Genomic DNA, 15314 nt, shown 5'->3' on the forward strand with positions numbered 1-15314 from the left:
TACCAGACACACAAACTAACAACAGAAATAATAACAAATAAATGAAATAATACAAAAATATTTCACATAAAACAAGCTAAAATAGTGGGTGTTCAAAAAGCACTCTACATCCTAGGCACATGAGCCCAGAGCATGAAAAATCAATCAGAAGAACAAATATTCTAATGGTTACAACAATGAACAACACAGGGCAAATAAACAACATTCACAGGCTTACACACAATAATAATGATGATAATGATAATAATCATAAATAATAATAACAATAATAATAAATACAAAAAAATCTCCAGCTGAGGGAGTATTAAGCTGGCCAACAGACAGACAGACAAAAAGAGAGCGGTGGTGGGGGTGGTGTAGGGAACTGGGGGTGGGGGTGTGGGGACTTACCGGCTAAGCTCCTGGAAGAGGGTGGGGCACTGCTGGTGACTCATGACCACCTTGGGTAACACCACCTGCTGCTGCTGCAACTGTCAACACAACACACTGTGTCCTGTACTGTACTGTACTGTACTGTACAGAGAGCTGTCCACATATCTGTCGACACAACACACTGTGTCCTGTACTGTACTGTACAGAGAGCTGTCCACATATCTGTCGACACAACACACTGTGTCCTGTACTGTACTGTACAGAGAGCTGTCCACATATCTGTCAACACAACACACTGTGTCCTGTACTGCACTGTACAGAGAGCTGTCCACATATCTGTCAACAAAACACACTGTGTCCTGTACTGTACTGTGCAGAGAGCTGTCCACATGTCTGTCGACACAACACACTGTGTACTGTACAGAGAGCTGTCCACATATCTGTCAACACAACACACTGTGTCCTGTACTGTACTGTACAGACAGCTGTCCACATATCTGTCAACACAACACACTGTGTCCTGTACTGTACTATACAGAGAGCTGTCCACATATCTGTCGACACAACACACTGTGTCCTGTACTGTACTGTACAGAGAGCTGTCCACATATCTGTCAACACAACACACTGTGTCCTGTACTGTACTATACAGAGAGCTGTCCACATATCTGTCAACACAACACACTGTGTCCTGTACTGCACTGTACAGAGAGCTGTCCACATATCTGTCAACAAAACACACTGTGTCCTGTACTGTACTGTGCAGAGAGCTGTCCACATGTCTGTCGACACAACACACTGTGTACTGTACAGAGAGCTGTCCACATATCTGTCAGCACAACACACTGTGTCCTGTACTGTACTGTACTGCACTGTACAGAGAGCTGTCCACATATCTGTCAACACAACACACTGTGTCCTGTACTGTACTGTACTGCACTGTACAGACAGCTGTCCACATATCTGTCAACACAACACACTGTGTCCTGTACTGTACTGTACAGAGAGCTGTCCATATATCTGTCAACACAACACACTGTGTCCTGTACTGTACTGTACAGAGAGCTGTCCACGTATCTGTCAACACAACACAGTGTGTCCTGTACTGTACTGTGCAGAGAGCTGTCCACATATCTGTCAACACAACACACTGTGTCCTGTACAGACAGCTGTCCACATATCTGTCAACACAACACACTGTGTGCTGTACTGTACTGTGCAGACAGCTGTCCACATATCTGTCAACACAACACACTGTGTCCTGTACTGTACTGTACAGAGAGCTGTCCACATATCTGTCAACACAACACACTGTGTCCTGTACTGTACTGTACTGTACAGAGAGCTGTCCACATATCTGTCAACACAACACACTGTGTCCTGTACAGACAGCTGTCCACATATCTGTCAACACAACACACTGTGTCCTGTACTGTACTGTACAGAGAGCTGTCCACATACCTGCATGTTTTTGTTACAGGACCCACTTGTGTTTCCACCAATGGCTTCCTCCAATGACGTCACAACATATCATCATCCACACTTCCCGAAAGACAACCATGATGTACTGTATATATTGTACTGCACTGTATTGTATTGTATTGTATGGTATTGCAGTACTTGTTGTCACAATAGGCCTCTCTCAAAGTAAGGGAAAAGCCGATCCCACAGTGGAGCACACCCTTTTCCTTCTTGTCTGCAGCTGTGTTTGTTTTTGCTTTGTTTTGTCTTTTTAAATATCAAAGTGCATTTTTCTATATCATTTTGCCATGGACAATCCTTCTGTGGCCGAGGGTTCTCTTAGTGACACAAAGTGCAAACTGCATACAGGATCCAAATGACTAGCGTCCAGACCATCATTCAAGGTGCAGTGAAAATCCTGGTCACTGTATGGAACTGGAACCTGTGGACACTGCTTTGTGGTGAAGTGCTCTACCACTGGGCCACAGCACCACTGTTCACTATACAGACATGTCAGGCCTACCTACACACACACAATCACTGTTCACTATACAGACATGTCAGGCCTACCTACACACACACAATCACTGTTCACTATACAGACATGTCAGGCCTACCTACACACACACAATCACTGTTCACTATACAGACATGTCAGGCCTACCTACACACACACAACCACTGTTCACTATACAGACATGTCAGGCCTACCTACACACACAATCACTGTTCACTATACAGACATGTCAGGCCTACCTACACACACACAATCACTGTTCACTATACAGACATGTCAGGCCTACCTACACACACACAATCACTGTTCACTATACAGACATGTCAGGCCTACCTACACACACACAATCACTGTTCACTATACAGACATGTCAGGCCTACCTACACACACACAATCACTGTTCACTGTACAGACATGTCAGGCCTACCTACACACACACACAATCACTGTTCACTATACAGACATGTCAGGCCTACCTACACACACACAATCACTGTTCACTATACAGACATGTCAGGCCTACCTACACACACACAATCACTGTTCACTGTACAGACATGTCAGGCCTACCTACACACACACAATCACTGTTCACTATACAGACATGTCAGGCCTACCTACACACACACAATCACTGTTCACTATACAGACATGTCAGGCCTACCTACACACACACAATCACTGTTCACTATACAGACATGTCAGGCCTACCTACACACACACAATCACTGTTCACTATACAGACATGTCAGGCCTACCTACACACACACAATCACTGTTCACTATACAGACATGTCAGGCCTACCTACACACACACAATCACTGTTCACTATACAGACATGTCAGGCCTACCTACACACACAATCACTGTTCACTATACAGACATGTCAGGCCTACCTACACACACACAATCACTGTTCACTATACAGACATGTCAGGCCTACCTACACACACACAATCACTGTTCACTATACAGACATGTCAGGCCTACCTACACACACACAATCACTGTTCACTATACAGACATGTCAGGCCTACCTACACACACACAATCACTGTTCACTATACAGACATGTCAGGCCTACCTACACACACACAATCACTGTTCACTATACAGACATGTCAGGCCTACCTACACACACACAATCACTGTTCACTATACAGACATGTCAGGCCTACCTACACACACACAATCACTGTTCACTATACAGACATGTCAGGCCTACCTACACACACACAATCACTGTTCACTATACAGACATGTCAGGCCTACCTACACACACACAATCACTGTTCACTATACAGACATGTCAGGCCTACCTACACACACACAATCACTGTTCACTATACAGACATGTCAGGCCTACCTACACACACACAATCACTGTTCACTATACAGACATGTCAGGCCTACCTACACACACAATCACTGTTCACTATACAGACATGTCAGGCCTACCTACACACACACAATCACTGTTCACTATACAGACATGTCAGGCCTACCTACACACACACAATCACTGTTCACTATACAGACATGTCAGGCCTACCTACACACACACAATCTCGCATAAGCAGATACACACTTTCCCATGTCCACACACACACACAGCAGACACACACACACACACACAGCAGACACACACACACACACACACAGACACACACACACACACACAGCAGACAGACCATGTAGGCCAGACAGTCCTCCTCCCAGAAGAGACAGGAGATCTGTGATGACAGGACCAACACCTCGCCCCCCAGGTACACCACGTGGAACTCTATCTCCGGGCTGAACTCCAGGCTGCACACATGACACATCACATGGAACTCTATTTCAGGGCTATCAATTTCCATGTCCAGGGACAAAACCCATCAATTTCCATGTCCAGGGACAAAACCCATCAATTTCTATGTCCAGGGGCAAAACCCATCAATTTCTATGTCCAGGGACAAACCCCATCAATTTCTATGTCCTGGGTTAACTTGGTTTTGATTTGAAAGGTGAGGCTGACAGTCAGGGAACACAGAAAACTGTTGATGTGAAAGGTGAGGCTGACAGTCAGGGAACACAGAAAACTGTTGATCTGAAAGGTGAGGCTGACAGTCAGGAAACAGAAAACTGTTGATCTGAAAGGTGAGGCTGACAGTCAGGAAACAGAAAACTGTTGATCTGAAAGGTGAGGCTGACAGTCAGGAAACAGAAAACTGTTGATCTGAAAGGTGAGGCTGACAGTCAGGGAACACAGAAAACTGTTGATTTGAAAGGTGAGGCTGACAGTCAGGGAACACAGAAAACTGTTGATCTGAAAGGTGAGGCTGACAGTCAGGGAACACAGAAAACTGTTGATCTGAAAGGTGAGGCTGACAGTCAGGGAACACAGAAAACTGTTGATCTGAAAGGTGAGGCAAAACTGTTGATTTGAAAGGTGAGGCTGACAGGGAACACAGAAAACTGTTGATTTGAAAGGTGAGGCTGACAGTCAGGGAACACAGAAAACTGTTGATCTGAAAGGTGAGGCAAAACTGTTGATCTGAAAGGTGAGGCAAAACTGTTGATGTGAAAGGTGAGGCTGACAGTCAGGGAACACAGAAAACTGTTGATGTGAAAGGTGAGGCTGACAGTCAGGGAACACAGAAAACTGTTGATCTGAAAGGTGAGGCTGACAGTCAGGAAACAGAAAACTGTTGATCTGAAAGGTGAGGCTGACAGTCAGGGAACACAGAAAACTGTTGATTTGAAAGGTGAGGCTGACAGTCAGGGAACACAGAAAACTGTTGATCTGAAAGGTGAGGCTGACAGTCAGGGAACACAGAAAACTGTTGATCTGAAAGGTGAGGCTGACAGTTAGGGAACACAGAAAACTGTTGATCTGAAAGGTGAGGCTGACAGTCAGGGAACACAGAAAACTGTTGATCTGAAAGGTGAGGCTGACAGTCAGGGAACACAGAAAACTGTTGATCTGAAAGGTGAGGCTGGCAGTCAGGGAACACAGAAAACTGTTGATCTGAAAGGTGAGGCTGACAGTTAGGGAACACAGAAAACTGTTGATCTGAAAGGTGAGGCAAAACTGTTGATCTGAAAGGTGAGGCTGACAGGGAACACAGAAAACTGTTGATCTGAAAGGTGAGGCTGACAGGGAACACAGAAAACTGTTGATCTGAAAGGTGAGGCAAAACTGTTGATCTGAAAGGTGAGGCAAAACTGTTGATGTGAAAGGTGAGGCTGACAGTCAGGGAACACAGAAAACTGTTGATGTGAAAGGTGAGGCTGACAGTCAGGGAACACAGAAAACTGTTGATCTGAAAGGTGAGGCTGACAGTCAGGGAACACAGAAAACTGTTGATCTGAAAGGTGAGGCTGACAGTCAGGGAACACAGAAAACTGTTGATGTGAAAGGTGAGGCTGACAGTCAGGGAACACAGAAAACTGTTGATCTGAAAGGTGAGGCTGACAGTCAGGGAACACAGAAAACTGTTGATCTGAAAGGTGAGGCAAAACTGTTGATCTGAAAGGTGAGGCTGACAGTCAGGGAACACAGAAAACTGTTGATCTGAAAGGTGAGGCTGACAGTCAGGGAACACAGAAAACTGTTGATCTGAAAGGTGAGGCTGGCAGTCAGGAAACAGAAAACTGTTGATTTGAAAGGTGAGGCTGGCAGTCAGGGAACACAGAAAACTGTTGATCTGAAAGGTGAGGCTGGCAGTCAGGAAACAGAAAACTGTTGATTTGAAAGGTGAGGCTGACAGTCAGGGAACACAGAAAACTGTTGATCTGAAAGGTGAGGCTGACAGTCAGGGAACACAGAAAACTGTTGATCTGAAAGGTGAGGCTGGCAGTCAGGGAACACAGAAAACTGTTGATCTGAAAGGTGAGGCTGACAGTCAGGGAACACAGAAAACTGTTGATCTGAAAGGTGAGGCTGACAGTCAGGGAACACAGAAAACTGTTGATCTGAAAGGTGAGGCTGACAGTGAGGCTGACAGTCAGGGAACACAGAAAACTGTTGATCTGAAAGGTGAGGCTGACAGTCAGGGAACACAGAAACTGTTGATCTGAAAGGTGAGGCTGACAGTCAGGGAACACAGAAAACTGTTGATCTGAAAGGTGAGGCTGACAGTCAGGGAACACAGAAAACTGTTGATCTGAAAGGTGAGGCTGACAGTCAGGGGACACAGAAAACTGTTGATTTGAAAGGTGAGGCTGACAGTCAGGGAACACAGAAAACTGTTGATCTGAAAGGTGAGGCTGACAGGAGATAGCAAGAGATAAAGACAGAGGCTCACAGTCTGACGTAGCGTCGGCCCTCTCCGTAAAACGGGGTGGGAGATCTGGGACTGGACGCACTCTGGTGGCTGCTGGTGGCGCCCCCTGTGCCATTTGCCGCTCCCTGCAACACACAAACATCACGTCTGTCTTACCACGACATACATCATTCCTGTCTTACCACACTACCCAAACATCCATGGCTTTGTGGGGAACACCAAGGACGGTGAATGGACCAGCAAGGCAGAAGAAAAGAAAGGAAGAAACCACACAAACAAACGGGAACAGCCTCAAACAGACAGCCACAGAAAAGGGAACAGCCTCAAACACAGACAGCCACAGAAAAGGGAACAGCCTCAAACACAGAGAGCTACAGAAAAGGGAACAGCCTCAAACAAAGACAGCCACAGAAAAGGGAACAGCCTCAAACACAGACAGCCACAGAAAAGGGAACAGCCTCAAACACAGACAGCCACAGAAATGGAATTTTCTAGAGACAGAGGATAGCACCACAGTGAGTTGGTGAGCAGGGTGAGGGCAACACAACTTTTAACAATGAGGAGAGAGAGATCACAAGATAAATATAACACAGTGACTAGAGTGAGATGAGGTGAATGAGGAGAAAAGGAGAAAGAGATTAGAGGATAAATATCACACAGTAAGATGAGGAGAAGAGGAGAAAGAGATCAGAAGATAAATATAACACAGTGAGATGAGGAGAAGAGGAGAAAGAGATCAGAGGATAAATATAACACAGTGAGATGAGGAGGATGAGGTCAGAGGAGGAAACAGAAATGTTGAACCCCCCCCCCCCCCCCCACCATGCTGTGATGGTGAGCTAACTGTGAAGAGGCATGTATCTTTCACCACCACCTGTCTACATCAACACTACCTTCCACTGTCATCCTGTATGTGAGCTAACTGTGAAGAGGGTGATGTATCTTTCACCACCACCTGTCTACATCAACACTACCTTCCACTGTCATCCTGTATGTGAGCTGTGAAGAGGCATGTATCTTTCACCACCACCTGTCCACATCAACACTACCTTCCACTGTCATCCTGTATGTGAGCTAACTGTGAAGAGGCATGTATCTTTCACCACCACCTGTCTACATCAACACTACCTTCCACTGTCATCCTGTATGTGAGCTAACTGTGAAGAGGGTGATGTATCTTTCACCACCACCTGTCCACATCAACACTACCTTCCACTGTCATCCTGTATGTGAGCTAACTGTGAAGAGGCATGTATCTTTCACCACCACCTGTCCACATCAACACTACCTTCCACTGTCATCCTGTATGTGAGCTAACTGTGAAGAGGGTGATGTATCTTTCACCACCACCTGTCCACATCAACACTGCCTTCCACTGTCATCCTGTATGTGAGCTGTGAAGAGGGTGATGTATCTTTCACCACCACCTGTCTACATCAACACTACCTTCCACTGTCATCCTGTATGTGAGCTGTGAAGAGGGTGATGTATCTTTCACCACCACCTGTCTACATCAACACTACCTTCCACTGTCATCCTATATGTGAGCTAACTGTGAAGAGGGTGATGTATCTTTCACCACCACCTGTCTACATCAACACTACCTTCCACTGTCATCCTTAATGGATGTGAGCTAACTGTGAAGAGGCATGTATCTTTCACCACCACCTGTCCACATCAACACTACCTTCCACTGTCATCCTGTATGTGAGCTAACTGTGAAGAGGGTGATGTATCTTTCACCACCACCTGTCTACATCAACACTACCTTCCACTGTCATCCTATATGTGAGCTAACTGTGAAGAGGGTGATGTATCTTTCACCACCACCTGTCTACATCAACACTGCCTTCCACTGTCATCCTATATGTGAGCTAACTGTGAAGAGGCATGTATCTTTCACCACCACCTGTCCACATCAACACTGCCTTCCACTGTCATCCTATATGTGAGCTAACTGTGAAGAGGCATGTATCTTTCACCACCACCTGTCTACATCAACACTACCTTCCACTGTCATCCTGTATGTGAGCTAACTGTGAAGAGGGTGATGTATCTTTCACCACCACCTGTCTACATCAACACTGCCTTCCACTGTCATCCTATATGTGAGCTAACTGTGAAGAGGGTGATGTATCTTTCACCACCACCTGTCTACATCAACACTACCTTCCACTGTCATCCTGTATGTGAGCTAACTGTGAAGAGGGTGATGTATCTTTCACCACCACCTGTCTACATCAACACTACCTTCCACTGTCATCCTATATGTGAGCTAACTGTGAAGAGGGTGATGTATCTTTCACCACCACCTGTCTACATCAACACTGCCTTCCACTGTCATCCTATATGTGAGCTAACTGTGAAGAGGCATGTATCTTTCACCACCACCTGTCTACATCAACACTACCTTCCACTGTCATCCTGTATGTGAGCTAACTGTGAAGAGGGTGATGTATCTTTCACCACCACCTGTCCACATCAACACTACCTTCCACTGTCATCCTGTATGTGAGCTAACTGTGAAGAGGGTGATGTATCTTTCACCACCACCTGTCCACATCAACACTACCTTCCACTGTCATCCTGTATGTGAGCTAACTGTGAAGAGGGTGATGTATCTTTCACCACCACCTGTCCACATCAACACTACCTTCCACTGTCATCCTGTATGTGAGCTAACTGTGAAGAGGGTGATGTATCTTTCACCACCACCTGTCCACATCAACACTATCTTCCACTGTCATCCTGTATGTGAGCTAACTGTGAAGAGGGTGATGTATCTTTCACCACCACCTGTCCACATCAACACTACCTTCCACTGTCATCCTGTATGTGAGCTAACTGTGAAGAGGCATGTATCTTTCACCACCACCTGTCCACATCAACACTGCCTTCCACTGTCATCCTTAATGGATGTGAGCTAACTGAGAGACAGAGGCACAGAGACAGAGAGAGACAGAGACAGAGAGAAGAGAGAGACAGTGAGAGACAGAGGCACAGAGACAGAGAGAAGAGAGAGAGAGACAGTGAGAGACAGAGGCACAGAGACAGAGAGAGGCAGAGACAGAGAGAAGAGAGAGAGAGAGAGAGACTGTGTTTGTATGTGTACAAGATAGTGAATGAGACAGAGAGAGGGAAAGAGAGAGAGGGAGAGGAAGGAAAGAGAGAGGGAGAGAGACAGAAAGAGATGATGAGAGAGAGAGAGAGAGACTGTGTTTGTATGTGTACAAGATAGAGAGAGGGGAAGAGAGAGAGGGAAAGGAAGGAAAGAGAGAGGGAGAGAGACAGAAAGAGATGGTGAGAGAGAGAGGGGGGGATAGAGAGAGGGAGAGAGACAGAAAGAGATGGTGAGAGAGAGAGGGGGGGATAGAGAGAGGGAGAGAGACAGAAAGAGATGGTGAGAGAGAGAGGGGGGGATAGAGAGAGGGAGAGAGACAGAAAGAGATGGTGAGAGAGAGAGGGGGGGATAGAGAGAGGGAGAGAGACAGAAAGAGATGACGAGAGAGAGAGAGAGAGAGAGAGAGAGAGAGAGAGAGAGAGAGAGAGAGAGAGAGAGAGAGAGGGAGGGAGAGAGACAGAAAGAGATGACGAGAGAGAGAGAGAGAGAGAGGGAGGGAGAGAGACAGAAAGAGATGTCGAGAGAGAGAGAGAGGGAGAGAGACAGAAAGAGATGATGAGAGAGAGAGAGACAGAAAGAGATGATGAGAGAGAGAGAGAGAGAAAGTAAAGAGAGAGAGAGAGAGAGAGGGAGGGAGAGAGACAGAAAGAGATGATGAAGAGAGAGAGAGAGAGAGAGAGAGAGAGAGAGAGAGAGAGAGAGAGAGGAAGTAAAGAGAGAGGGAGAGAGACAGAAAGAGATAAGAGAGAGAGAAAGGGAGAGAGACAGAAAGAGATGACGAGAGAAAGTACAGGCCCCAGCATGTGTGAATTAGAAATATATGACTGTGCACATAATGGGATAGAGAGACATAGGTACAGGCACTGTGTTAATGATTTATGACTGTGCACATAACTGAGCAAATGTTCAAGCTTCCATGTGTAGGAGTGGGATCATGTGCATGACAGTAATGGACCAATGTATGGCATTGCATTGCCTTGTAGTGTAGTGTACTGTTTTGTATTGCACAGCACTGTACTGTACTATATTGCACTGCACTGTACTGTACTATATTGCACTGCACTGCACTGTGCTGAAAGAAAAGAAGGAAAGAAAGAAACAGAGCAGAAAAAGAAGTACAGGCAGGAGACTCAAACACTATGCACACTGTCAGTGGATTGAAATGAGGCACTGTCAATAATGCCCTTTCACACACACACACACACACACACACATGCTATCTCTCTCTCTCACCATAACCAACACACACACACTATCTCTCTCTCTCTCACCATAACACACACACACACACACACACACACACACACACACACACTGTCTCTCTCTCTCTCTCTCACCATAACACACACACACACACACACACACACAATCTCTCTCTCTCACCTAACACACACACACAATCTCTCTCTCTCTCACCATAACACACACACACACACACACACACACTGTCTCTCTCTCTCTCTCTCACCATAACACACACACACACACACTGTCTCTCTCTCTCTCACCATAACACACACACACACACACACACACAATCTCTCTCTCTCACCTAACACACACACACAGAGGATGGGTGGGGGGAGATGGAGGGGGGGCAACCCAAACCAAAGGAAATGACTTGACCAAGGTACTGACATCAGCAAAATAACGTTTTTTCCACCAAGCCCTCAGGTACAATACAAAAAATAATCAAGAAAGAGGCACAGGGGGGAAAAGAGATGAACTGAGGATACAAGGAGCACGCTTGTGAGTGTGCCACTGAATGAGAGAGAGAGAGAGAGAGTTGGGGAGAGAGAGGGAGAGAGTCAGGGAGAGAGAGGGAGAGAGAGAGAGAAAGGGAGAGAGAGAGAGTTGGGGAGAGAGAGAGAGAGAGAGTTGGGGAGTAAGAGAGAGTTGGGGAAGGGAGAGAGTAGAGAGGCAGAGAGAGAGAGTAGAGAGAGAAAGAGAATTGGGGAGAGACAGTTGGGGGAGTTGGGGAGAGAGAAAGTTGGGGGGAGAGAGAGAGGAGAGAGAGAATTGGGGAAAGAGAGAATTGGGGAGAGAGGGAGAGAGAGAGAGAAAGAGTTGATGAGAGAGAGAGAATTGGGGAGAGAGTCAACCAGGTAATCTACCTAAATACATCCCCCTCCACCACCCCAACTTCCTCTGACAGGCCAACCAGGTAATCTACCTCAATACATCCCCCCTCCACCTCCACCCCACCTTCCTCTGACAGGTCAACCAGGTAATCTACCTCAATACATCCCCCCCCTCCACCACCCCACCTTCCTCTGACAGGCCAACCAGGTAATCTACCTCAATACATCCCCCCTCCACCACCACCCCACCTTCCTCTGACAGGTCAACCAGGTAATCTACCTCAATACATCCCCCTCCACCACCCCACCTTCCTCTGACAGGCCAACCAGGTAATCTACCTCAATACATCCCCCTCCACCACCACCCCACCTTCCTCTGACAGGCCAACCAGGTAATCTACCTCAATACATCCCCCCTCCACCTCCACCCCACCTTCCTCTGACAGGTCAACCAGGTAATCTACCTCAATACATCCCCGTCCACCACCCCACCTTCCTCTGACAGGTCAACCAGGTAATCTACCTCAATACATCCCCCTCCACCACCCCACCTTCCTCTGACAGGCCAACCAGGTAATCTACCTCAATACATCCCCCTCCACCACCCCACCTTCCTCTGACAGGTCAACCAGGTAATCTACCTCAATACATCCCCCCCCTCCACCACCCCACCTTCCTCTGACAGGTCAACCAGGTAATCTACCTCAATACATCCCCGTCCACCACCCCACCTTCCTCTGACAGGCCAACCAGGTAATCTACCTCAATACATCCCCCCTCCACCACCACCCCACCTTCCTCTGACAGGCCAACCAGGTAATCTACCTCAATACATCCCCCCCTCCACCACCCCACCTTCCTCTGACAGGCCAACCAGGTAATCTACCTCAATACATCCCCCTCCACCACCCCACCTTCCTCTGACAGGTCAACCAGGTAATCTACCTCAATACATCCCCCCTCCACCACCCCAATCAGAAAAAGAAGTGAAGACAGACCAGATAAAACAACTCCCCACACCCGTCCCCTCCTCCCACTTGTTGTTGAACTGGTGTGGACACTGTCAACCAGCCCCGTGTGCTTCCATGCACAACCACACACACACACACAGATGCCCATGTGCATGCACACACGCACACACACACACACAGAAAGGGAGGGGGAAGAGAGAAAGGAGGGGGTTTGGAGTGACACAGGTGTAGAAAGTGAGATGTATGAGACACAGAGACAGACACAGACAGAGATGAGTGAGAAAAAAGATTAACAGGGTGACAGAGAAAGACAGTCACACAGAGAGCGAGAAAAGAGAAAAACCAACAACAACAAAACAGGCACACAGCTCAAGGAAAAAAGACAGGTCTTTGAAAACTAGTTCAAACCCTGCCAACTCCAACCCCTCCCCACCCACCCTTACCCCTACCACCCCCCCTCCCCCCTCTCCTTCTGCCCGCCCCCTCCTACTCCCTCCTTCCCCCTCCTTTCTGTGGCTGAGGAATCGATCAGGTGGGCCTGTCAGTCCTACATCCGGCCACTGCCTGGCTCACCCGACCTGTCCAACCACTTGGCTACACAATACACGCTATGCTGTACCACACTACATTACACTGTACCACACTACACCACGCTGTACCACACCACACTACACCGCATTACACTGTACCATACTACACTACGCTGTACCACACCACACGATACTACACTGTACCACACTACACTGTACCACACTACAATACGCTGTACCACACCACACTACGCTGTACCACACCTCACTATACTACACTACACTGTACCACACTACACTACGCTGTACCACACTACAATACGCTGTACCACACCACACCACACTACACTGTACCACACTACACAACGCTGTACCACACCACACTACACTACACTGTACCACGCCACACTACACTATACAACACTACACTAAGCTGTACCACACTACCCTAAACTGTACTACACTACACTACCCTACACTGTACCACACTACAATACACTACCCTACAATGTACCACACTACAATACACTACACTGTACCACACTACAATACACTACACTACACTGTACCACACTACACTGTACCACACTAGAATACACTGTACCACACAACACTACACTACACTGTACCACACAACACTACACTGTACCACACTACACTACACTGTACCACACTACACTACCCTACACTGTACCACACAACACTACACTGTACCACACAACACTACACTGTACCACACTACACTACACTACACTGTACCACACTACACCACACTACACTGTACCACACTACACTACCCTACACTGTACCACACTACACTACACTGTACCACACAACACTACACTGTACCACACCACACTACACTACACTGTACCACACTACACTACACTGTACCACACAACACTACACTGTACCACACTACACTACACTGTACCACACTACACTACCCTACACTGTACCACACTACACTACACTGTACCACACTACACTGTACCACACAACACTACACTGTACCACACTACACTACACTGTACCACACTACACTACACTGTACCACACAACACTACACTGTACCACACAACACTACACTGTACCACACTACACTACCCTACACTGTACCACACTACCCTACACTGTACCACACTACACTACACTACACTGTACCACACTACACTACACTGTACCACACAACACTACACTGTACCACACTACACTACACTGTACCACACTACACTACACTACACTGTACCACACTACACTACACTGTACCACACTACACTACACTGTACCACACTACACTACACTACACTGTACCACACTACACTACACTTCGCCGATCCCGCCACACCAGCCACTGATCGATATCACACCCCACACCCCACACTCCCCTCCCCCCTCTCTCCCCTCCACACACACACCCTATTCCTCCTCCACGCGAACGCTCCTCTCACCCACCTCCACTACCTCCCCCACCCTGTTCTTACCAACACTGAGACAGAGAGACAGATAGAGAGAGACACTGAGAGACAGAGACACACACAGGCAGAGCCAGTCAGAGAGACATTCAGAGCGGGTAGACAGAACAACAAGCCCACAGTCATAGGAAGACAGGTCTTTGAAACTCTCTGTCAATTCAAACCCTGCACACACACACACACACACACACACACACATGTGCGCACGCGCACACACACGCACGCGCGCACACGTCCACGACCCCCACTCGCAACGCCAACATCATTCTTACGGAGATAGATCAATGCACTTGAACCTCTTTTACAAGGGCGCATGCACACACGCGCACGCACCCACCCACGGCTTACAAACCATAAACACTACATGCCGGAAACGAGAGAGAGAGAAAGAGAGGATGAGAGCGAGAGGGGGTGGAGGGGGTGTAGGGGGAGGTGGGGGGAGGGGTGACAGGCCAGTGAAACGTGTTCCCATTGTCCACACAGAATCTGGTCATTTCCATGTAATGCTTTCTCTGCT

At 47.4% G+C, this 15314-nt stretch overlaps 1 protein-coding gene across 1 annotated transcript in view; it reads right to left on the minus strand.

Moving 5' to 3' along the window:
• Positions 1-15314, minus strand: part of LOC143289713 (uncharacterized) — a 94522-nt gene that overhangs the window by 22423 nt on the left and 56785 nt on the right. Inside the window, exons 14-16 of the mRNA XM_076598777.1 lie at positions 6641-6744; positions 4043-4157; positions 391-470 (exon numbers count right to left, since the gene is read on the minus strand). Coding sequence (XP_076454892.1) covers positions 391-470; positions 4043-4157; positions 6641-6744 — 299 coding nt within the window. The remainder of the gene's footprint in view (positions 1-390; positions 471-4042; positions 4158-6640; positions 6745-15314) is intronic.

The sequence above is a fragment of the Babylonia areolata genome, chromosome 14 (genome assembly GCF_041734735.1).
Source record: "Babylonia areolata isolate BAREFJ2019XMU chromosome 14, ASM4173473v1, whole genome shotgun sequence".
In the NCBI taxonomy this organism is placed as follows: Eukaryota; Metazoa; Mollusca; class Gastropoda; order Neogastropoda; family Buccinidae; genus Babylonia; species Babylonia areolata.